At 45.1% G+C, this 25,839-nt stretch overlaps 1 protein-coding gene across 1 annotated transcript; it reads left to right on the plus strand.

Moving 5' to 3' along the window:
* The first annotated feature begins 370 nt into the window (after nt 1-370).
* xdh (xanthine dehydrogenase) lies at nt 371-22,606 on the plus strand. The gene is made up of 34 exons (XM_011482737.3): nt 371-706; nt 1,219-1,276; nt 10,962-11,058; nt 11,147-11,255; nt 11,651-11,777; nt 11,861-12,012; nt 12,092-12,172; nt 12,346-12,490; nt 12,561-12,653; nt 12,734-12,885; nt 13,025-13,118; nt 13,367-13,476; nt 15,225-15,409; nt 16,365-16,527; nt 16,786-16,875; nt 16,954-17,123; nt 17,271-17,394; nt 17,469-17,588; nt 17,671-17,767; nt 17,842-17,963; nt 18,069-18,202; nt 18,288-18,375; nt 18,488-18,574; nt 18,668-18,859; nt 18,964-19,109; nt 19,784-19,865; nt 19,949-20,044; nt 20,373-20,576; nt 20,653-20,705; nt 20,786-20,900; nt 21,697-21,762; nt 21,841-22,029; nt 22,111-22,278; nt 22,371-22,606. Exons 1-34 carry the CDS (start codon nt 599-601, stop codon nt 22,419-22,421), a joined length of 4,068 nt encoding a protein of 1,355 aa, XP_011481039.1. The 5' UTR covers nt 371-598; the 3' UTR covers nt 22,422-22,606.
* The last annotated feature ends 3,233 nt before the right edge of the window (nt 22,607-25,839 follow it).

The following is a 25,839-nucleotide window of genomic DNA, read 5'->3' on the forward strand; positions in this document are numbered from 1 at the left end:
CTGGTTGTTAGTGGTTGAAGTCGTCCTCAGTAAATGGGAGTCTTTTAGTGTTTCCAGCACATGACCCTTCAGAATGTCTGATGCATTAATGTGGTGAAAATTAGGGTTATGAGCATGGGGGGTGTGTGTCATTTTCCGTGCGAGTCACCATGAATCTGAGCTTTGAAGAGATAAAAGTAAATCTCCCGTCTGTGGCAAAGTTTAAATGAAATATTCAATATTCATTAATCTGAATTCTTTTGACAATTTCAGATCATTTTGTATGAGGCGATCTGTTCTCGTCTCGCTCTTACTGTATCGCTGACCTTTGACCAACAGCTTGAAGCTGTGAATAATTAGCTGAAAGAGCTGCAGAATTGTGACTGCCAAAGGTCACTGTACTGTAGATCCTCCACAAGTCAGACGCATCACAGCGTGACCGTTGCCGATTCAGAAGAACTAGAGGTCCTTTCTGCTTCGGAACGCACCGTAACCCTGACCTTAGGCGGTCCTTGGATCTCCTGTGAGGAGAAGTAGGAGGAGCCAGTCCAGACACCAGGAGGAGAATTTTTTTTTTCCTCCTGAAGATAAATCTAAATCAGTGAAGATCTGCAGCAGGATGATCAGAAACCGAGACAACTCCACCATGAAAGGCGAGAATGTGGTTGACGCCGGACGGAACTGGTCCGGATCCAACGAGCTTGTCTTCTTTGTCAATGGCAAGAAGGTAAGAAAGGATGAAGGAACACTCAGATTCTGACATTTAAGATCTTAAACACGAGAAGCGGTGGAGGCTGAAGAAATGATCCACAAAAACAACCCTCTTTGAAAAAAGTCAAAAAATTATTTCTCCATTGGCAGATTTTCTTTAAATAAGCAAAAACAAATTTGCCAATAATTAAGAATTCCAATTTAAGGAACAAAATTCTGGTTTCTAAGACACGTTTTCTCAAACTAAGACTAAGATTAGATGATTTTATTTGAAACAGAAATCTTTTTACTTTCTTAAGATTCAGTTTTTGCAGTAAGAGCCAAAGATCTGCTTTGATTGATCAAAGGTGATGCGCCTTTCATCAATGACAGGAGACAAAATGTTTAGCGTATGAAAATAATTAACATTCGGGGGAAAAGAAGCAAAAATGATCATTGAATATAAGATTGCATATGCAAGAAGTACGTCTTTTTATATTTTTTGTCACCTTGAAAAAGTTTCACAGGTTTGTTTTCTGGTGTTTTCAGGTTGTGGTGGAAAACCCCGATCCAGAGATGACACTTCTGACTTATCTAAGAAGAAAACGTAAGCGCTCCAACAGTTGATTGACCTCTCAGTGTTTGTGTTCATCTCTATGCTTGCCCTCCCCTGCTGCAGTTTGTTCAATGATGTCCTTGATGACTGTTTTCTTTGTGACACCTGCCAACTTCCTCTTTCACAACTTCAATGTTCAGGTCTTTAAAAGAGAAATAAAAAAAAAAAAAAGGAAACAAACTGCTTATTTAGATGAAAAAGCTGTGATCTGCTGTATTGAGTAAGAAGGATGTCATAGGTTTGAAAATTGAAAAGTTAAGTTGGGTTGTGGTGTCAATGACCGGTTTTTGCTTTATCAAAGTCCAGCTCTGACGCACAAACATTTATCCAGAATCTGGTCTTTTGAGCCAGTCCGACGAAGGATTCCTCTCTGATAGTCCACCTTTTTCCCTGAAACTCAAGCTGACATCAAGTTATCTTAAAGAGGAGAATAGACTGAAGTTCGGTCCTCTCCAATCTAGTAATTTACTATGGCACCAAACGTTTGAGTCTTGAAGAAGAACAACATAAGATAGAGCTAAATAATTTAGCAAAACAGACGAAGAAGGAGGGACAGAAAAGCCCCCGCTTTCTGTTTCCAATGTCATTTACAGGCCTGGTGATGCGCCTCTTGGCCCACCGGTCCAGCCCTTCCTTATGATGAAAAAGAACATGTTTGTCCTGGCAAATTGTTCTTTTTCTTCTCTTGGAACGCGAGTTCAAAATCACTCCTAAATCATGCAAGTCACTTTAACCCTTTGCAACCGACCTGCCCAGCAACTGTGACATCAGCCGGATAAAACTACGTCTAAGGGAAACTTGTTTTCGTATTCTGTAAGTGAGATTTTATTAAAGGAAAGGGAGAATATGGCAATTATTTCTGGACAAAAGCGATCTTTTATCGTTGTGAATGAAATGGCGGAAGATGAACGGGAGCCCGCTGAAGGGTTAGCGGAGCTAGCTGTTAGCTAGTAGAAATCCGATAATGAGAAAACCGATCATATCTCTTTTAAATTCTTAAAAGAAAAAAAAAATGTTAACAGAGGGGAAAAATCTGAGAATTGGTACTTAGAAGTGTACCTGTACTGCTGCCGCAACAAGGAAATTTCCCTATCGTAGGCCTAATAAAGGAATATCTTATGCTATCTTATCTTATGTTATCTTATGTTATCTTATGTTATCTTATGTTATCTTATCTTATCTTATCTTATCTTATCTTATCTTATCTTATCTTATCTTATCTTATCTTCATTGATAGTAATCAGAAACATGTGAGCCCCTCTGGTTTGTGTTGACTTTTGTGTTGACACTCAGCTGCTGTCACAGTAGTTTGGTTATGATTTAGCCTTAGAAGAGGCAGCTTCAGGTCACATGACTAAAAACGAGTAGAACGGAATCTTTAAAGACCCGATGAAAATTTTGTTTGTGGTGTTTTCCAACATGTTCTCTAGCCGTCAGCTGGCAAAAGCGAGTGTAAACAGAGAGCTCTCATCCACGGGGAGGGAAGGAGGAGCGGGTTTGCTCCACGCCAACAGTCCTGTCCACAACTCAGAGGTCAATTTCTAATGATCTACTGCTGCTCTGCAGAAACTATTTCTCAAAAACTGATTGGAATGGGTCTTCAAAGACCAAGCTGCCATCTTTAGAAATGGTACCTTCTACCTCATAACCACAATGTTTTGAATTTAAAAACAATGCAGAAATGCAATTTTAAGCTTCATTTTCTTTAAAGTTCCTCTCCGATCATCTTTTGATCTATAGTAGAAGCGTTCCAAGCGGTCGCTTATCCCTTGTGCTAGCCTACACACTTTAACATTGGGAGTTGGGTCATCTAGACCCCAGTAGACAGTGCGCGGAACCTTTTTTCTTTTATGATTTGTGATCTTCACTGGTGTTCATGGATTACATGAAATCCTCTTCACCTTTATCCACCTTTGTCATGGTAGGGATAACACGTCAATGTAAAGATCGGGTCATCTGGACCCCATAGGATAGCACAAGGGTTAATGATGCTGTTTTCTTGGTCATAGTTTCTGTAGAGCGACAGCAGTTCAGTAGAAATTTGCCTCTGAGTTGTAAGCAGGACTGTTGGCGTGGAGTAACCCTATCTTCATTTTCCGTCATCCCTTTGTTTACAATCTCTTCCGCTAAGCTTACAGTCCCTCAGAACAGCAATCTAACATTACCGGTGCCACCAAAATGTCGAAGATATCCAGCTGTACAGTTTGGAGCCAGATGTCAGCTCGGATGAAGAAGACGAAGACGTTGTAACGTCCACAGGTTGTGCACACGACCACGGGAGCTCAGCAGAGAGACAAAGTCAAGATGACAGCAAAACCATCATCATTTATTTGTTTATAAAGCACCTACCACCACCAGCCAAGGTGGTCCAAAGTGCTATAGACAGGGAGAACAAAACATTGTACAATCATGAAACATAAAAGAATAAAAAGCATAACACCAAATAAAAACAGAGATTCAAACCAGCACAATATCGGGACTATAGGCTGATGCCAATGCGCTGAGATGGAGGAAAAGTTCTTCTCTAAAACTCTCTTAAAATGTGACATCTCTTATTGCTGGTAGCAACTGATTCCATAGTTTAGGAAACAGGAACACAAACATGTCGGGGGAGCGTGAGGACTTAAGGAAGAATATTTTAAAAGCAGACCAGGGAGGTAAGAAGGTGCCGTAGTTGCCAGGGACTTAAAACTAAGGACCAGAATTTTGATAAAAAGCAAGTATAGCACTGGCGGCCAGTTAAAAAATCCCAATAATGGTGTTATTTGGCCAAACCTCTTTGCCTCACAAATAAATCTGGTTGCTGTGTTTTGGACCAGATGCAGCCTGGCTTTTGATGCTTTGGGTAAGCCAACATACAAAGAGCTGCAATAATTTAGTGTGGGCAACACAAAGGCGTAACAATTTCAAGGTTCGTTTTTGATATAAAAGACCTAATCCTAGCCAGACGTCCCATCTGAAAAAAAGCAGGTGCTGGTCACAGCGTTTATTTGGAAGTTGAGCTTCAAAGCTGCATAAGGTTTAACATCCAGGTTCGTGACCAAAGACTGTTCGAAAGGGGCAAGAGAGAAGGGATCAAGACCATGATCTTTATTTAGCCGACATCCACAACCTAACGTCAGCAAAGCAATCAATGATTTTGTTAATCACTCAGTTGGGTCCCTTACATACAGGGACATAGATTGGCAGTCTTCGGCATAAAGGTTGTGCTTCCGCAACAGCATTCCCCGTGGCAGCAAGTAAATAGAAATCAGCAATGGGCCCAGAACTGACTCCTGAGGGGACCCCCCCCCCCCACACACACACTTCATGGGGTAACACATTGTTCCAGCAGGTGAATCAGGATCTCGTGATCAGCTGTGTCAAAAGCTGCTGATAGATCCAATGATAAAAGAACGACCCGTTCACCTGCATCAGTTGCCATCAGAACATCATTGAAAATGTTTAAAAGTGCGGTCCTTGGGCTATGTCCAGACCTGAACCCTGACTGTAAGGGTTCCAGGACATCAGGTGCATTTAAGAAAGTGATAAACTGGCCATAGACAATGTTCTCAAGGACTTTAGCACAAAAAGGTAGCTACATTGGATATAGTTTGAAAACAAAGCAGTATCAAGCTCTTGTTTTTACAGCAATGGTCTGTTTAAAATTGAGTGGAACCTGAGTGGATGTAAAACAAGTGTTAGGAATAGTTAAAACTGCTGGTCGTAAGATTGCAAAAACTTTTTGAAACAAAAACAGGCCGGCAGAATATCACTGGAGGACCCAGCAGGCTTTAACCTTAATACCACCTTTCTAACTCAGATACACCAATGAAAAAGATTTAAACTTAACTGCTGGTGTTGGTGGAGAATAAGTGGAACATTGTGTAAGAGAGGACCTAATGCCAGCATTCCTTGTCCATGAAAAACACAAAATGTTTCACAATTTTTCACAGAACTTACCACAGAATTTCCACTCATCAGATAAATAAAGTTTTAAAAAGGATTCGGTGATTGAAGAGATGATGTCAGAACAAAATTCTCTTCTAGCTTTTGAGACAGCTTCATTATAGATGAAGAGTTCGTCCCTAAGAAGATCACGGGAAATTTGGGGTCTGTCCCTCTTCAATTTTCTCTCAGCTTTCCTGCAGTACCTGGGCTGTGGGGCTCCAACAGCGTTCAACCTTAAAAAGCCCGGCTGGATTGTCTTAAAAGTATCAGATGCAGCTCAGGCGGACACAATGGTGGAGTCAGGGAGTGGCAGAATCAGAGTCTTTAATATAAGTTCAGGAGGCCATCCAAAAGAGGACTGAATCAGGAACAAATTGCTCTATGAACTCTGGAGAGATTAAGGCTGGATTGCTCACAGGGAAAGAAAGACAATCTGGCACTGGCTTGAGAAAAGAGCACTGCTTATATAGGGAAGACAATGAGGCACAGGTGGAGCACATTAGGGAGGAAGCAGATCACACAGCAGGAACTGGAAATGAAGACAGAAAAGACAGCCTTCAAAATAAAACAGGAAGTGACAGCCAGAGGGCTAACTAATCCTGACAGTACCCCCCCTCCCATGGCCGACCCCGTGCGGCCCAGACCCGTGAGAGGCGTGGAAATCCCGGATGAGCCGGGGGTCCATGATATGGCGGGAGGGAACCCAGGACCGTTCCTCAGGCCCATAGCCCTCCCAGTCCACCAAGTACTGGCAACCTCGGCCCCGACGCCGTACCGCCAGCAGGCGGCGGACAGTATATACAGGGCCTCCATCAAGTATCCTGGGGGGCGGAGGTGGTGCAGAGGGTGGAACCAGGGGGCTTTCCTTTACCGGTTTGATGCGGCTAACATGGAAGGTGGGATGAATCCGAGAAGACCTGGGTAAGCGGAGTCTGACAGCAGAGCGATTAATTATCTTCGATACTGGAAATGGTCCAATAAATCTCGGAGCCAGCTTACGACACTGCACTTTCAGCGGGAGGTCCCGGGATGAAAGCCACACCTTCTGCCCAGGCGAGTAAACCGGAGCCGGACGACGGCGGCGGTCTGCAGACTTTTTGTATGAGTGTGACGATTTCAACAGGGCTGCCCTCGCTCTGATCCACATGCCTTTACAACGACGCACCATAGCTGCCGCTGAAGGAACCGCAACCTCCTTTTCCAAGCTCTGAAACAGAGGAGGTTGGTAACCAAAAACCACCTGAAAGGGCGTCAGGCCAGTGGAGGCAGAGGGTAACGTGTTGTGGGCGTATTCCACCCAGGGAAGAGATCTGGACCAGGACGAGGGATTCTGCCCAGACAAGCATCGCAGTCCCGTTTCCAGATCCTGATTCACTCGCTCTGTCTGGCCGTTGCTTTGGGGGTGGTAACCTGAGGTCAGGTTCGGCTCAGCACCTATCAGGACACAAAACGCCCTCCAGAATTGGGCAACAAATTGTGGGCCCCGGTCAGACAGAATGCTCTGAGGAAATCCAAAGTCTTTAAACAGATGGGTGGTGAGGAGTTCAGCAGTCTGTTTGGCAGTTGGAAGCTTGGGCAGGGCAAAAAATTTGGTCATTTTGGAGAATCTGTCAACCACTGTAAGAACCACAGTGTTACCTTGAGATTCAGGTAATCCGGTGACAAAATCCACAGAGATCTCTGACCAGGGACGCTGAGGAATAGGCAGGGGTTGAAGGAGTCCAGCTGGAGGGGCATTTGAGGATTTCTGTTGGGCACAGACAGAACATGCAGACACAAACTCGGACACATCTTTTTTCATATCTGGCCACCAGAACCTCTCTGTTACACGAAACAAGGTCCGTTTCACCCCTGGGTGACACGATAACAGGGAGGAGTGCCCCCACTGTAGTACTTCACTTCTCAACTCCGGAGGAACAAACAGCCGATTAGGGGGCAATGCTGCAGGACTGGCGATGGATCTGTTGGCAGACCTTACTTTGGATTCAATGCTCCATGTGAATGCTCCCAGAACTCTTTCAGGAGCCAAGATGACGGACTCATCCACAGGCAGGTCAGCAGAGGAATACATCCGCGACAGAGAATCCGGTTTTATGTTTTTGGATCCAGGTCTGTATGAAAGTATATAGTTGAATCTGGAGAAAAAGAAAGCCCACCTTGCTTGCCGGGGATTCAGACGTTTAGCTGTCCTTATGAATTCCAAATTCTTGTGATCGGTCCAGATAAGAACCGGATGGACTGCGCCCTCTAGCCAGTGCCTCCATTCTTCCAGTGCGACTTTGACTGCCAAGAGTTCGCGGTCCCCCACAGCATAGTTCCTTTCTGCAGAAGACAGCTTGCGAGAAAGGAAAGCACAAGGGTGAATTTTTCCGTCCTCACCCGACCTCTGGGAGAGGACAGCTCCTACACCAATATCGGAGGCATCCACTTCCACGATGAACTGTTTAGCTGGGTCCGGCAAGGTGAGGACGGGAGCTGTAGTGAAGGATGACTTTAAACGTTGGAAGGCGGCGTCAGCCGATGCAGACCACTGGAAAGTAGTTTTAGAAGAGGTTAGCGCATGAAGGGGAGCAGCCACCGAGCTAAAACCCTTGATGAACTTCCTATAGAAGTTTGCAAAGCCCAAGAATCGTTGGAGATCTTTCCTGGTGGTAGGGGTGGGCCACTTCAGCACACTATCCACCTTGGATGGGTCCATGGTCAGAGACCCCTGAGAAATGATGTAACCCAAGAAACTGACCTGGTCCTTATGGAACTCACACTTTTCCGCCTTCACATAGAGGTTGTTGTCAAGTAGTCGTGTGAGGACTTCTCTTACTGTGGAGACGTGTTCGTCCAGGCTGGGGGAAAAAACCAAGATATCGTCCAGATACACAAAAACCTTTTTATTCAACAGATCCCGGAGAACATCATTCACTAGAGATTGAAATACGGCGGGGGCATTTGTGAGGCCAAACGGCATGACCAGGTACTCATAATGTCCGATGGGGGTGTTGAAGGCCGTCTTCCACTCATCCCCCTCCCGTATTCTGATCAGGTGATAGGCATTCCGCAGGTCAAGTTTTGTGAATATTTTAGCACCCTGCAGAATGTCAAAGGCAGAGGAGACAAGGGGAAGAGGGTACCTGTTTTTGATGGTTATGTCATTTAGCTGAGTGTAATCTATACAAGGTCTCAGGGTCTTGTCCTTTTTCTCAACAAAAAAGAATCCTGCACCAGCAGGGGAAGAGGACGGCCGGATCAGCCCCGCCCGTAGCGAGGTCTTGATGTATTCTTCCATGGCAAGACGCTCAGGGATTGACAGGGAGAACAGCCGGCCTTTAGGAATGGGTGCCCCTGGGAGGAGGTCAATGGCGCAATCACCGTCTCTGTGGGGAGGTAAAGAGGTGGCATAACATTTATTAAACACATCCTTTAAGTCATGGTAGCACCGAGGAACGCCTTCCAGGTCTGGAGTGTCGTCAGGATTTAGGTTAGGGGACACAGGAAAACAGTCATTAAAGCAGCTTTTCCCCCAGGACTTCACAGTTCCCATGGACCAGTCTATGTGAGGGTTGTGCCTGAGAAGCCACGGGAACCCTAATATCAGAGGATGAGCTGCTGAGCGAAACAGGTGAAAGGTTATCAGTTCTGAATGTCCGTCAGGAAATGACAGAGTCACGGGAGGGGTCTTGTGCGTGATGTAGCAAAGCAATCTGCCGTCCAGTGCAGTGGCTGTGAGAGGTACTGACATCTCAACTTCCTTTATGTGTAGTTTGGAAGCTAGCTCATAGCTCATCAAGTTGGTGTCTGCTCCGGAATCTAGCAGCGCACCCTGAGCGGATGTGGAGGTGTCAGTGGTGAGCGTGACCTGCGTTAATTGTCTGGGTACAGAGATCCTGGACTGGGTTGCACTCACCATGACGGAGGAGGTGTTGGTGGAAACAGCTCCCCTGATAGGGCAGTTGGCGATCAGGTGTCCCAGCTGAGCACAGTAGAGGCAGCGACCCTCGCTGAAACGCCGTTGGCGTTCTGCTGGAGTTAGGCGGGTGTGACCCACTTGCATGGGTTCAACAGCATCAGGAGGTGGAACAGCCCCTGAGCATGATGGTTGAAGTTCAGGGGCGTAGGGCAAACTTGGAGGTCTGGAGAGAGGGGCAGATAATCTCCCACGTTGACGCTCTTGTAAACGTTGATCTATTCTGGACGCCAGCGAAACCAGAGCATCCAGCTCTGGGGGGAGGTCGAGAGGAGCGAGATGGTCCTTTAAACGCTCCGACAATCCGGTGTAGAAGGCATCCACTAGCGCCGGCTGGTTCCATCCACTATCAGCAGATAGGGTTCTGAACTCAATGGCATAATCCATTACTGATCTTCTACCTTGTTTTATGTTCACAAGAGCTTTGGCAGCCTCTCTTCCAGGGACAGCTGAATGGAAAATCTGTCTGAAGGTCTCTAGGAATAAAGGCAGCGAGTTGCACACAGCGCTGCGCCGGCTCCATTCCGATGTGGCCCACGCCTTGGCTCGTCCGGACAGGTAGGATACGATGTAGGCGATTTTGGCTCTGTCTGAAGGAAAAGCGTGGGACTGGAACTCAAAATGGAGCTCACACTGCGTGAGAAAAGAGCGACAGTCTCCTGAGTCCCCGGAAAAGCGCTCTGGACTGGATAGTCTGACAGGGCGGGGCTCGGAAGGTCCAGGGGGCGTAGTAGCTGTCTCAGAGGGAGCAGAGGGAGTCACAGAGGAAGAACACTCCGAAACGGTCCGATTCTGGAGCGCCGTGGTTACGTCAGAGAGCTGCGTTGAGAGTGATGACATGGCAGTGGCAAAATCATGGCGAAGCTGTGCGAGCTGTTGGTCCTGCTGGGTTATTCTCTGACCTTGTGTTCCAAGCGCTGCAAGGAGACGTTCTGACTCCGATGTATCCATGTTTTGGCCAGATTGTACTATCAGATGCAGCTCAGGCGGACACAATGGTGGAGTCAGGGAGTGGCAGAATCAGAGTCTTTAATATAAGTTCAGGAGGCCATCCAAAAGAGGACTGAATCAGGAACAAATTGCTCTATGAACTCTGGAGAGATTAAGGCTGGATTGCTCACAGGGAAAGAAAGACAATCTGGCACTGGCTTGAGAAAAGAGCACTGCTTATATAGGGAAGACAATGAGGCACAGGTGGAGCACATTAGGGAGGAAGCAGATCACACAGCAGGAACTGGAAATGAAGACAGAAAAGACAGCCTTCAAAATAAAACAGGAAGTGACAGCCAGAGGGCTAACTAATCCTGACAAAAAGTACACATACAAAAAACAGGAGCTACACAACCCGAGTGTCACAATCACAAAAAAGGAAGTACAGCACAAAATGAGTGCACGATTCAGTACCGTGTGGCAAAAACTGATGAGCTCATCATTAAAGGACACCTGAAAGTCCCAAAAGAACTACTCCACCCACTTGACTGTTACTGTTTTCATGTATCTTATTGTCTGCAAGGGGATGGATTGGAATGGATTGGAGCAGGGAGCTTGTTCCCTGCCGATTGTAGATTTTATGTAACAACCAAAGCTTTTTCAAACCGTATTTTCCATCTGCTCCTGATTCACAATGATTTGAATAAAGAAATGCTCAGAAATGCAGTTCTAAGCTTAATTTTCCTTAAATATGTCAAAAACACAATTTTCCCCTTTAAAGATTCTTTGAGCTCCCTGTCATCAAGGTTTATTTAGAATTTCAGCACAAACTTTCCACATGTTTTTTTGTTTTTTCAGTGGGTTTGACAGGGACAAAGCTGGGTTGCGCTGAAGGTGGCTGTGGTGCCTGCACCGTCATGCTGTCCAGATACCAGCCGCACTCCGGAGAGCTGCTGTATCCTTTTGCCAGGTCATGACCCCCTGACCTTCTACTTATCGCACAGACAGAAAGGTTTCACTGCAAATCCTTAACCTCAAACCAGTCACCTTGCCGTCAACGCCTGTCTCGCCCCGCTCTGCTCTCTACACATGCAAGCGGTGACCACGATTGAAGGAATCGGAAGCATGGCTAAAAAACTACACCCTGTTCAGGTAAAACCATGACATCAATACTATCACTTATTATAATCTGGAGGACATTCATTCAACTGCGTCCCTGAATAAATCCAAAGGTTGAACATCCTGGTGTGTTTTATATCGCTGAGCGGAGGGGAACTCCTGAAGTTCTCCTTAAAAAACTAGTTTAGCATCTTTTTTTTTCATGCAGATCTCATTTTCATAGTTTTGAAAACCATGATTTGCAGCAGTTTATTACAATTTTTGGTTAGATATAGTTTCTTTTCATTTTCCTAAAACATCAAACAGTCGACTAAATGAGTTGTTTGAAAAAAGTTGATTACGTTTTTTGTCATTTTTCCCCTTAAAATGTTTGCAGCTTTTCAAACTTTATTAATCATTCAAGACCTTAACTCTGCTTTGATGTCCAGGAGCGGATTGCAAAGTCCCACGGTTCCCAGTGTGGGTTCTGCACGCCAGGAATTGTTATGTCCATGTACGCTCTGTTAAGAAACAAGCCCACCCCCACTATGGCTGAGGTGGAGGAGGCTTTCCATGGTACTGAAAGATCAAGGTTGTCTGACATTTCAAAGTTACATATTTAGAAGTCTGTTTTAAAGTCAACTGTTTGTTTCCATCAGGAAACCTCTGCCGCTGTACCGGATACAGACCCATTTTGGAGGGCTACAGGACCTTCACCAAGGAGGGTGGTTGCTGTGGAGATAGGGGGGTGAATGGAGGCTGCTGTAAGGCCAACGGGAGCACTGCTTTAAAAAGCTCTGAGGAGGATGATGTGAGTCTGATTCAGAGCCATAAATAAACGCATTACGAGGGGAGGGTCTTTCCTGACTTTAAGCTGTACCGTCCCATAGGAAGGCACGTCACTGTTCAACACGGCAGACTTCACACCTTACGACCCCACCCAGGAAGTAATCTTCCCTCCTGCACTCATGGTGAATGTCCCTCTCTGATCAACTCTCGTTTCAGCTGAGTTCACCTGATTTTGCCGAGCATGAATTATTGTACAGCCATTGTGTCATTCTGGCCCAAGGTTTCAATGGTCCTATAGGCCATTTCTCTACTCAAACCCAAATCTTTCCAATCCTTTCAATGCTTCTTGTCATAGATCCTATGTAAGAACGAGGGGTCACTGCCTCTGTGTTTCCGAGGCGAACGCACAACGTGGCTGCAGCCCGCTACCCTGGACCAGTTCTTGCGTCTGAAGTGGGAACACCCAGAGGCCCGGGTGGTGGTGGGAAACACCGAAGTAGGTCAGTCTGACTCTTAAGCACCCACTCTTTCCCTCTGAGACGTTTTCAGTCGGTTGTTCTGTCTGCGAAGGGATCGAGGTGAAGTTCAAGAACATGGTTTACCCGGTCATCCTGGCTCCAGCTTTCATCCAAGAGCTGAATGCAGTGACTCACAAAGAGGACGGTAAGGCCACCCGAACAGTAGAACCTCGGCAGGTATTACAGGGAAACGTCATGTGTTGGAATGAGTATTTTTGTGTCTAGGTATCACCTTTGGTGCAGCGTGCACCCTAAGCCACATGGGAGAAGTGCTGAGGCAAGCGGTGGAGACTTTACCCCCTCATCAGACTCAAGTTTTCCTTTCCATTCTGGAGCAGCTGCGATGGTTCGCTGGACAGCAGATACGAAACGTAGCAGTAAGTCTGTCCGATCCTTGATCCGGAAAATTGCTCAACAGTGACAGTGATTGTTAGAATCCAGAGGGTGTTTCAGAAAAGCCTCTGCAGTCAAAAAAAAGAAAACAAACTTGTGTACTTTGTCTGTCTCTGTTCTCAGGCTGTGGGTGGAAACATCATGACAGCCAGCCCCATATCAGACCTGAACCCCGTCTTTATGGCTGCCGGCTGCAAGCTCACTCTGATGGACAAGGGTTGGTGACCCGAGTTTTGACACATCTACTTGTTTACTTGCTTAAAATGACCTTCGGTCACAGGTCCAAACAGTATTTCAGGGTTTTTACCCATAAAACAGCTTGTAAAGATAAGATTTCCTGATGCTGGTCGGGGCTGTTGACACAGAAACATTGGACGACCCTTTGACACCTGAGGTTTAGTTTTAGATGTTCTTTCACTGTCGCGGGACTTTAGTCCTCATTTAGATCTTTTTCCGATTTAACAGATGGCGGTCGTGTGGTTCAGATGGACGATGGCTTCTTCACAGGTTACAGGAAGACAGTTGTGCGACCGCAGGAGATCCTTCTCTCCGTACACATCCCTTATAGCAAGAAAGTAAGCCATAAATTGCCTCAGAAACAACTGAGTGTTGCTCATTGTAATTGTGAGGTCTAAGACTGATGAAGAAAAGACAGTTCATCCAGCTACCTTGACTCATTTTCAAGAGAACAACTCCTGGATGAAGAAGTATTTTCATCAGTCTAAGGCCTTCATCACATGCACCCATACAGGTGGCTGACTCTTGCGTGTTCTGCGGGTTTTTGGGTTGTCCGGGCCAGTGGAGGATCGTTGAGAGGAGCAGACGCATCTTATGAAGAGTGTGTCTTCAACTTCCCTCGAGGATTGTTCTTTTTCCCCCGAACTTACACTGGTCCGTCTGCGGTGCGTTTCAGTTGCGTTGTATGAGGAGTCCGTCTCACGACCGTCAGTTAATTTACATTGCGTCTCCGGTCTGTCCCCCCTCTCCCATAGATCCCGGAGGAGTGGTTTCTCTTGTCCCTCCTGTGTCGAGTAGTTTGTCCCGCTCTCTTAGCTCATTCAACACTTAAGCGAATCCCATGCCTTCTCCTTCCTAACTGAGTGTTTGTAAAATACAAGTGTTGTACCATAAATGATAATGTGTTTATGAACCTCCACAATAGGGCTGCCCAATAAATTGCAGATTTATCGTTATTGTGTTATCAAGCTGTCCAATTAGCATAGTGCAAAAGACGGTGTTCATATATCGTCATCGTAATATCAATCATTGATATCTCAAATTGCAAGTTTTCCTCGTATCTTGGAGCCCTCTTCCTCTTTCGGCTTTTCCCATCAGGGGTCGCCACAGCGAAACAACCTCTCTTTCGAGGAGGAGTCGCATAGTAAACTTGGCAATGTTTTAAGCCGCATGCCCTTCCTGACGCAACCCTCTCAATCTATCCGGGCTTGGGACTAGCACAGAAGCAGAGAAGGGAATAGGTAGCAGCACGGATTCGAACCCTGGTTTCACGGGCAGAAGGCGCCGCAAACCAGCACGAGCTAAGCCGGCTCGTATCTTGCAGCCATACTCCACACAAAAAGAGTTTGTTTTAAGTAATTAACGTGTAAACAGACTGAAAATAGAACTTCAGCGTAAAGCTTGCAATACTCCATTGGAATCATAATATCACACTGATACATCTCCATATCATATTGACACGTCTATTACTTCCTGCCATAATCGCACTGTATTTGGCTGGCCCAGGACCAGAGACACAAATTTCCCCTTTATCGCGCAGTTAGCTGGCAATAAAAGACATCCTGAATCCTGAATCATGGGAAATGTTTGTTTGTTCAACCCGCCCAACCCTGCACACTGAGCAGGGAGCCTACCATTGCTGTTCAAATGAAAAGTGAGGGCTCTTTGCATGCAGCCTTGGTGTTATGTAAGAGGAAATTAGACAGTGAGAGCGTAGCTTGAGTGAGCTTTTTACGGGGGCTGACATATCACGTGCCTACCCCGTGCGTACAGCATTTGCACACAGTTAACATGTGATCATGATGAAAGACTGTAGTGTAGGTGAGGGCGTTGCGGATGGTTGCATGTGACTGAGGCATGAAGCTTAATGTTTTATCAGTGGGGCAGCCATCCTGCCATCACAAGCTATCTAGTAACCACTGTTGATCATTTGACAGTGCTTGATGTGACACATTTTAACAAACCTGCTGAAGCTATGTTACTTATCAACAATCACAAAAAATAACCTCACTGAGCAGTTCCATCTCTGCAGGTCCCTACTGTCCACCACCTACAGGCAACTAATTGTTTATGTCCTTGTTCTCAGACTCAGTTCGTCTGCGCCTTCAAACAGTCCCCTCGCCGTGAGGATGATATCAGCATCGTCACTGCAGGCATGAGCGTCACCTTCACTCCTGGCACTGATGTGGTGGACGATCTAAAGCTAAGCTTTGGAGGTATGGCGCCGACCACAGTGTTGGCCAAGAAGACAGCAAGCCGTCTGCAAGGATGGTGAGTGAGACTTGAGTTTCTAAGTTGAACCCCACATTTGCTGATGACGTAGTGGTTTGAGCAGCAGTGATTCTGCCTATTATGGACTCATAGATTATAGTTAAAATACTGCCCTGCACAGCAAGCATTTGTTTATGATACAGTAAAGAGGAAGAAGTAAACAAGCTACTTAACCCTTGTGCTATCTTAGATGACCCCCACCCTTACATTGACGTGTTCTCCCTACCATGACAAAGGTGGATAAAAGTGGAAAGATTTAATGTACTCCATGGACACCAGTGAGGTTCACAAATGATTGAAGAAAAAAGGTTCAGCGCACTGTCTAGTGGGTCTAGATGACCCAACTCCCAATGGTAAAGTGCCTAGGATGGCACAAGGGTTAAGCTACTTACCCACTGGGGTAAACACTCGTTGGACCCATGGTATTGCACTGGACAAGTAAATTGGGGATTCTTTCTATTTTTTACGAGTGCATGTCCCCTACATACAGTTAGATGAAAGATTGGAGCGGTGCAAATTTTGTGATTTGGGAATGGAAACAGTTTGGTTCATTCCTAGAGTCCTTGCCATGGTGGTTGTAGGTTACCATCATTTCAGGATAGTACCCTTGATTTATCTTTAATTTAGAAAAAAAAGTAGACATCTTCAGACTCGCCATTGTGTCTGGGATCGGCAGTTAAAACCAAATCCATACATCCCTAACAAATACGAGCCTCTAATTGGTCAAAGTTTGACCTGGTTTAACTAACAATGAGCATTAAATGGCTACATGTTTAGTACGTAGTGCCTGGAAACACGTGAAAACTTGCTTTGCTACACGTAAACACAAGCTTTTTGAACACGAAATGTGTATTTATGTAGATTTTTCAACTGAAGTGAACGCTTGAACGTACATTGCCGAAGGCGGTGTGAACATGGCTTAACACTGACTTCCAGCTGTCATACTATCATACAGGAAATGGGGGGAGGAACTTCTGCAAGAAGCCTGTTCCTCATTGGCTGAAGAGATGAACCTTGACCCCTCTGCACCAGGTGGCATGGTGACATACCGGCGAACACTGACCCTGAGTCTTTTCTACAAATTTTATTTGAGAGTGTTGCAGAAGCTCCACCTGCGGGTTAGTTCTCTGATCTCTGTGAAGATTCTCGTTCATCCAGGTGACTGTCTTTTAGTTGAGTCATAGCATCTGGACATAACATATTCACGTCTTGAAATGTTCAATGAGACAAACTAATTATTTAACCCACCCGTAGAATCTATGTGGGGCTTGAACTCACCTTAACTTGTTGGATGAGTGGAGAAACATATTAAGAAAATAAGACATTAAGCCCAGATAAATGGACGTTTGTGAACATATCATGAAATGATCTGACAGGGTGTATCTGCGCATGGGATTGACACAAAGTGTTTGAGCGCCACAGAGATCTATAATCCCACCACGCCATCCAGTGTTCAAGTCTACCAGGTACAGGAAAGGTTGTCCATTTTCTTTAAAGCACTACAATATACAGTGGATGTGTTGCAGTCATTGCTTCTCCTTTAGGCAGTCCCAAAGGGGCAGAGCCAGGACGATGTGGTGGGACGTCCTATGATGCATGTGTCGGCCATCAAACAGGCCACCGGTGAAGCTATTTACTGTGATGATGTGCCGTTGTATGAGAACGAGCTCTACCTGGCCCTTATCACCAGCACCAAGGCTCATGGTCGGATACTGTAAGGGCCCCATACATTATGCAACCTTTGCAACACACCTGTAAACCCTACACCTGTATGACAGCTCTCTATGACACATACCTTCTTGTGTACATACATAGGTGTATGAAAAAAAACGCATAAAATATTACAAAGTGTGTGTTGCAGCACCGTGGATACATCAGCAGCGGAGCGTTTGCCTGGCGTGGTTTGTTCCCTGTTTGCCGACTCTGTCCCTGGAAGCAAAATCACAGGAATCAAACAGGATGAAACCGTGTTTGCTGATGGACAGGTGGGTGTCTTGCCCATCTGGCTGATCAGGCTTCGTGGAGCTCTAGAAAAGAAAAAACATATGTTTACTTTCAGGTAACATGTGTGGGTCAAATAATCGGAGCGGTGGTGGCCGACAGTCAGCCTCATGCTCAAAGAGCCGCCAAGGCGGTGAAAATTGAATATGAGGAGCTGCAGCCTGTCATAACCATCCAGGTAAGACAGATGAGACAGAAACCAGGGGGTTGTGCTGTTCAGGAAATATTTACAAATATCACATTTCTCGCCTCATTGACAGGAAGCCATCACTGCTCAATCCTTTTATGAGCCAATCCGAACTCTTCAGAACGGAGATGTTGAGGTGGGGTTTAAGCAGGCGGAAAAGATCCTTGAGGGTAGGGATGGTCTCTGTCATGTCAGCTTTAGACTCCAGCTGATCTATATTAATGACAAATGGGTTACATCACAGGTGAGATGCACATCGGAGGTCAAGAGCATTTTTACTTGGAGACTCATGTCACTTTGGCCGTTCCCAAAGAAGATGGAGAGATGGAGCTTTTCGTTTCAACGCAGTCTCCCAATGACACACAGGTGAAGAGATTTTGGGCACTGTATTTTTTTGTCAGGAACAATTTGGAGCAAATTTTCAAAAATATTTAAGTAGATCCACCCTGTTGGCACATGTTTCTCTTTCAGTCTCATGTTGCTAAGGCCCTCGGTGTCCCAGCTAACAGGGTGGTAGTCCGGGTGAAGAGGTTGGGTGGTGGCTTTGGGGGTAAAGAAAGCCGCTCCACAGTGTTGTCAACTGTTGTTGCAGTGGCGGCAAACAAGTATGAGCATTTTAAAACAATGCCGTCTAACAAAAAACAGAAAAAACCCTATCGATGCTAAGACTTTTTATGTCTATCTGTTCAGGCTGGGGAGGCCTATCAGGTGTATGCTGGACAGAGATGAGGACATGCTCATTACCGGAGGACGACATCCCTTCTTTGGGAAATATAAAGTAGGACATCTACAGCTACAGTAGTAGAAATACAGCGATTTCAATTTTCTTGTACAATGGACAATGACAATAAAAGCAAATCCAATCTAATGGATGGCATCTGCCTCTACAGGTTGGTTTTTCAAACAGTGGAAAAGTGGTAGCCCTGGATGTGACCTATTACAGCAATGCTGGAAATTCCATGGACCTTTCTCTATCAGTAAGTCCCCCCCCCCCCCCCCCCCCAAAAGTTTTTCCATGTGATGTGTCACGATACGCCGATGATGCAGTGTTCTTTCTTCTGTATATGCAGATTATGGAGCGTGCTCTTTTTCATATGGAGAACTCCTACAGTATACCAAATGTGCGTGGCCGTGGCTTCCTGTGCCGCACCAATCTGCCATCCAACACCGCTTTCAGAGGATTTGGAGGACCACAAGGCATGATGATTGCTGAAAGCTGGATAACTGATGTGGCTCAGAGCCTGGGCCTCCCAGCTGAGGAGGTTTGTGGGCAGTTAAAGTGCTGAACAAATTATCACCAGCTAATATCACATCCAAAATCCTTGAGGATAGGACAGTCTGTTCAGTATAGACAGTTGTATTGCAGGTGCGAAGGCTGAATTTGTACATGGAGGGTGAGAAAACGCCATACAACCAGATCCTGCATGGGCTGACCTTAGATCGTTGCTGGAACGAGTGTCTGTCACAATCCAGATATGAAGAAAAACGAGCCGCGGCTGGCCTCTTCAACAAGTAAGACTGGACCAGAAACCCTGAGGTTTGCTGAGTAATTATCGTTGATGTTTGGTGGAGTGTTACATGTTGTTTGTGTTGATTTGGGTAACTTGAAGATTTGACATGGTTTAGTCACAACTGCCCTTACAGCTAGATGTGGGCTGTCTGCAGGCGAAACATGAGCAAACCTTTACAGGGCACGCAGGTGGCTCGAACGAAATATCAGGGTTGTAGACCGCTTTGTGAGCTTGTAAAACAACAATGTTTATGCACATTTTTTTCCATGGGAAAGCTGCAAACAACAGGTTGTAGTGAACATTTTTTCAACATGCAAGGGTAAAGTATAGATGAAGTAGGTGAATGACGGGCATACAAAACAAGCTAATAGACTAAACAAGTGGAAGTGGAGATAATGAGGTTGATTCTCTGGTGTTCTCCACTGCTCCCTTTTTCCTTAAGAGCTGTTAACACAGTGGTTGGATGAGCTCTCTACTGATGTCTTCTGGGAGCTGTAGGCGAATTTGAGAACAATAGATAATAGGGTCGAACAAACTGACAGTTGATCACAAAATGGCCAACAAGTTGGAGTCTTTTTTCATATCAACGAATACCAATCTTGAACAGATAATATTGTGCAATAACATTGACTCTGGAAATTTAACCAAAAAAGCCAAACCTTCTGTGCTATTTAGACAGAACCGATGGACCAAACGAGGCATTGCCGTAGTTCCCACCAAGTTTGGCATCAGCTTCACTGCCGCTTTCCTCAACCAGGTATGCTCCTCTCACACATCAGATGCTGCTTATTAAGAATCTTCAAGAGCTGAAATCTGTTTTAAGATGCATGTCATCTCCAGGCTGGTGCTCTGGTTCACATCTACACTGATGGCTCTGTACTGTTGACTCATGGAGGAACTGAAATGGGCCAGGGCCTTCACACCAAGATGGTCCAGGTACACAATCCAAACAAACACAACTTTCTCCATTTTTAAATGTTTTAAATATGTTAATTTTGTAGTTGTTGACTTTAGTTTTAATCAGCACCAAACTATTCTTGAAATTGAAATAATAAATTGTAATTTAACACAAAAACTCATGAGTGCTTTGGCTGATGTGAAAAAGGTCAACTGAATTAGCTGAGGAGAAAAAAACAAAACTGAACTGATTCATAACATTAATGGATACTTGCCATGCAATGGGACATATTGGATGCTTCATTGATGACCTGTTGGAATCAGCATCATCTGTAAATATCCACTTCTCGGTGGACTTTCATTCCAGGTAGCTAGCAGGGTTCTGGGTATCGCCTCATCCAAGATTCACATCTCAGAGACCAGCACCAACACAGTTCCCAATACTAGCCCCACTGCTGCCTCAGCGTCCTCCGACCTCAACGGAGCTGCTGTTCAGGCTGCCTGTGAGACACTGCTGAAGCGCCTGGAACCCTACAAGACGAAAAACCCCAAAGGCCCATGGGAGGACTGGGTAAGAAAATCCTGTTTCTGGTTCAAATGTAACATTTAGAGTGCAAGTAATTATTGAATTGATCTTGTTTATGCAGGTGAAGGCTGCATATTTTGACAGAGTCAACCTCAGCGCCAACGGGTTTTATAAGTGAGTTAGTTTAATTCCTGAGCTGCTTCAACTCTTCAGTGTGCAATCATTGGTTTCATGCATATTTCATATTTTCTCAGGACTCCAGATCTTGGGTACAGCTTTGAAACCAACTCTGGCAGAGTTTTCAACTACTTCAGTTATGGAGTGGCCTGTTCAGAGGTGGAGATTGACTGTCTGACCGGAGCTCATGAGGTCAGCACAAATAGGCCTTAACTGTATTTTTCAGAGTATAGGTTGGAGGTTTCTAGAATAGCTTGGCCGGGGGTGTTATCATACTCAGGTGCGATGTATGTGATTTGGAAAAAATAAATAGGAACAACTGCCAGAGGGCACTGTAGGTTTATGTGTGTCCGTTTTTTACTACTGACAGCAGCGTAAAAGAAGCACAGCACAGTCTTGCGCCGGGCTGGGCATAGTTGTTCCAAAGCAACACAGACTATGAAGAATTTAATGGATTTAATGTTTTTTAGTGATATAAATAGTTGAGTTAACTTGTTAGAATGTTTTGCATGCTATTTTTATCCGAATAATCATTCAAATCTTGTGCTGATGTCTTAGATTCCTCTGTTTCGTAAAGTTAAATAAGCATCAATGTGTAAGTGTAGTGAAAAGTGCATTAATGCCATCTAATTTTGTTATCTATTCCATTATTATCATTGCCCTTTTGGGTGACATGTCTGTTATTGGTCCCGTATTTAAAGTAAGTAAATTTCGCCCAAAAGTGCGACTAAAATATGACTTTGCTCTCCTTTCTTATCCCTTTTTTTGCTTCTGCGACTTTTACTCCGGAGTAACCTGTAGTCTGAAAAATATGGTACACTCCATTTTAAGACAAAAATGTTATATTCCTGCAGGTTTATGTGCATTTTAAATACATGTAGTCTCATTTTATGCAGATGATACCTCTGTTTATTTGAGTACTCTTCTTAGGCCTTTCATGAACCCCAATTGGAAAAGAGTCCTGTAATATGTATGTTTCGTATTGCAGAACTTGAGCACCACAATTGTAATGGATGTCGGCAGCAGTTTGAACCCAGCTATTGACATCGGACAGGTGACTATTCATCATCTGCAGACAGGAGTATTTTTACTACCAGAGCTCCTTGGTGTCTGAACATCCTCGTGTCCATAGGTCGAAGGGGGATTCATTCAGGGGTTGGGTCTCTTTACCCTAGAGGAGCTTCATTATTCACCTGCAGGCGTCCTCCTCACTCGTGGGCCTGGTTCTTACAAGATCCCAGCCTTCGGTGATATTCCTACACAGCTAACTGTCTCTCTCCTTCGTGATGCCCCCAATGATAAAGCCATCTTTGCCTCCAAGGTAAAACCTCCGACTCAGTCATAGCTGGTTTGAACGACACTGCTTGTAGACTGCAAAAAAGACGCAATGTTCTCCTTTCAGGCTGTGGGTGAGCCTCCTCTCTTCCTGGCGTCATCTGTTTTCTACGCCATCAAAGATGCCATTAGTGCTGCCCGGGCAGAGTCGGGCCTCAAAGGACCATTCAAGCTGGACAGTCCTGCATCTGCTGAGAGAATCCGCAACGCATGCGTTGACCACTTCACAAAACTGGTAAGGCGACCTCCATTAAGGTCTGAAAGTAAAAAGCAGTTTTTAAAATTTGTCTCATTCAGCTTCTTCACACATGTCTGATTTCATTGCAGTGTCCTCCTGCAGAGCCAGGAACCTATAATCCCTGGTCCGTTCAAGTGTAAAATGGAGAATTACTGTTAAATGCAACATCGGCCACTCACAGTAGAAGCATCAGGGTGGTCAAAGACAAAGCATATCTTCCTTCATGAACTTTAAGAGTGCAGGAACCAAGATGGGTTACTTTTTTTCCTTTTATTTGCTGATCTAGACCAAATTAAAATGTATATCGTTTTTGAGTCTCACTGTTTGGAATTGTCTTTCTGAGTGTTTTTTTTATTTATTTTTATCCAGAAAAAGCAAATCAAATCAAATCTTTTGCAAAGTACCTTTTACACTGATGTTACTGTTAAGGGTTTCAAACATTTTCCAATTTAAAAACCATTGGCAAAACAAAGACCTTTACACACACAAAAATATGGTAAAATGGTGTATACTTTTTTATGTAGCGCTTTTCTACCTTCCTCGAAGACCCAAAGCGCTTTACAATCACCCATTCACACACTGATGGTGGCTCTGCTGCCGAACACTGGTGCCAACCTTCCACCAGAGGCAAGGTGGGGTTCAGTGTCTTGCCCAACGACACTTTGACACATGGACGCACAAGGCAGGAATCAAACCTGCAATATTCCGATCCAAGGTCGACCGCCTTACCACTGCACCATAGCCACCCTATATAGAAAATATGAAATGCATGCACACCTGCACACACACAAAACATAATAAAACGTAAAATAATGTATAAATACAGAGTGAAGTAGAAATGAAAATCTGGCTTGATACTTAACCCTTGTGCTATCTTAGATGACCCCACCCTTACGTTGACGTGTTCTCCCTACCCTGACAAAGGTGGATAAAGGTGGAAGATTTCATGTTATCCATGGACACCAGTGAAGATCACAAATCATTGAAGCAAAGGGTTCAGAGCACTGTCTAGTGGGTCTAGATGACCCAACTCCCGATGTTAAAGTGCCTAGGATAGCACAAGGGTTAAGTGGGGAAACCATATTTTGGAGAATTTTCCACACCATGGGACAACCCCTCCCACCACTAACACCACTCATATTTACAGAGGACGCTACCACAGGACTTACCCCACCCCGTCAAAGCAAGAAGCCAAGCCCAGGAAATCCCACTGCATGAACCCTGTTTGCTGAGGAGGCTCAGTCACTGATGTGGAAGATCTCTGAGGCCTCATTTATAAATTTTGCGTAGGATTTGCGTCAGAAGTGGCGTACGAATAAAACATAGGACGTGCGTACGCACAGAAATATTCGGATTTATAAAACCGTGCGCACGCACATCCTATGGATCTTTCCCTTAATAAATCACAACCAATTCTAAATGTAGCGCAGCTTTTGCGGCTTCATGACACGCCCATAGTTGCCCATAAATATTCCGTGAAACGCCCCCAAATGAATATTCATTGATTGCGAAATCATGGCAAACACAGAGAGGAAATCAAAAAAATGTAACTTCACTCAATGTGAGGTAGAAGTTATCGTTGGCGAGGTGGAAAAGAGGAGAAAACGTTGTTTGGAGGGCACAGTGTGGGCATTACTAATGCCAAGAAGGCACGTGGCGGCAAACGGTGGCAGACGCCGTAAATGCTGTAGCCTCACAACCTGGACCGTGGCCGAAATAAAAAAGAAATGGTCGGACATCAAAGTTGAGGCGAAAAAACGTCTAGCGCTCCATCGCCAGTGTGTCTGCCACGGGTGGGGGACAGGGGACACCGGAGCTGAGCCCTCTTGATGACAGACTGGCGGCAATTATTGGGGAATCCCTTTTAAGTGGAGTGGTGACTGAGGCGGAGGGGAACACCGACGCGCCAGATGCACCGGGTGACACGGTTAGAGAAATAATTAAAATGAATGTAGTCAAGTCACATGTATGCAGGCTACACAATTACAGTTTATTAATTTAGAACACTTTTATTTTAGTTGCTGGGTGTTCCAGCGGGGCCAGTGGTTACGATGCTGCAGCTGAGCAGCCGTCTGGACCCAGCGTCTCCACGGCACGCGGCTCTCAACCCTCCAGCAGTGGACGTGTCCTCACCGATGCAGTCCTTGAAATGCAGAGGGAAGTCATTAGTTCAATCAGAGAGGTGGCCAAGGACTGGGTGAAATCAAGACTGCCCTGACTGAAATAAGCTGCACGATGAGGGAATTCTTGAATAAATAATATTTTCCACACCTTTTGTTGGTCTTTACAAGTGACGCATTACTTCCAAACGCTGGCGCACAGCAGCAGCATTTGGCTCAAATGCGTGGAGATGGGGTTCAGGGTCGGGGCCAACACAGCAATAACTATATTATTTATGAGGATGAATTGCACAACTTGCCAATATTGCAGAACATATTTCACTTTCCTTTTATCAAATAAGTGTTCATTTGAATTTCTGTAATTTTCGTTTGATTTCTTTTGTTTTTTTCGCTGCTGATCGATCAAACGGGTCTTCGTGTAGGCTGTTAATTGTAAGACTTGCTTTGTGAAGTCTTAATGTTATTTATGAGAGGCAGTATTGTCATTTTCACTTTCACGTGTTTCTTCCATCTGCCGACGGTGTCGCCATTTCTCATTTTGTCACGGCTCGAGGGACGGAAACCCAAGTGCAGATAGGAATCAGGATGAGACTCAGGAATGCGCTTAGGAGCGATTTAATACTAACAGAAAGCGCCACCAGGTGGGATCACAAAAACACAAAAAACTCCTCAAGAGAGGGAACAACTAAGCTCAGACAAAAGGCCAAAGGACAAAAACAGACCTCAGTGTCGGCTGAGTAGGAAAACCACTGACTTAACAGGGACGCACCGACACTGAGGACTGAGTAGCATCAACTTAAATAAGCATGATTGCAAAGCGCAGGTAGCTGTGCACTCCTCCACAGAGAAGACCAGGCAGGAAAGGGAGGGGCCATCCAGGAGGAGCGACAGCTGACCTGCAAAACACAGAGGCAGTCAGGAAACAGAACAGAAAAACACCACACTGTGTCACATTTCACCCGTTTTTGTGCGTACGCCTGGGTCAGAGCTTGCGTGAACGACCGCAAATTTCCCCGTCAAGTTTGCTTTTTATAAATATCAATTATTGCGTAGAGAGTGGCGTACGCCTCCTTTTGTGCGCACGCAACGTTTATAAATGAGGCCCCAGGTCTTATATCGCACCTGCCAGGAGGGGGAGTTTCACTCTCGCTCGAGCATCATAACAATTTTTGGCTTCATTCATGATTCCAGACTCAAACGAGCAGATTATGTGACTTTCATGTTCCTTTTACTCCTGTGGGAAGTCCTGCAGAAAGTCGGCCTAGCTGCTTTTTAAAAGCCAACATTTTGGAAAAACTAAATTAAATAAAAATGATGAAAAATTTGTTGTATTTGTGTTTGAAACCTTGGAATGTTGAGAATGAGACCTATCACTTTGTTATTCCTTCATTAAAACAATCCTTCAAATTTACCCCCGTTTAGCCTATAACCCTTGTGC

The sequence above is a fragment of the Oryzias latipes genome, chromosome 2 (genome assembly GCF_053564925.1).
Source record: "Oryzias latipes strain Hd-rR chromosome 2, Olatipes_Hd-rR_3.1".
Taxonomy (NCBI): domain Eukaryota; kingdom Metazoa; phylum Chordata; class Actinopteri; order Beloniformes; family Adrianichthyidae; genus Oryzias; species Oryzias latipes.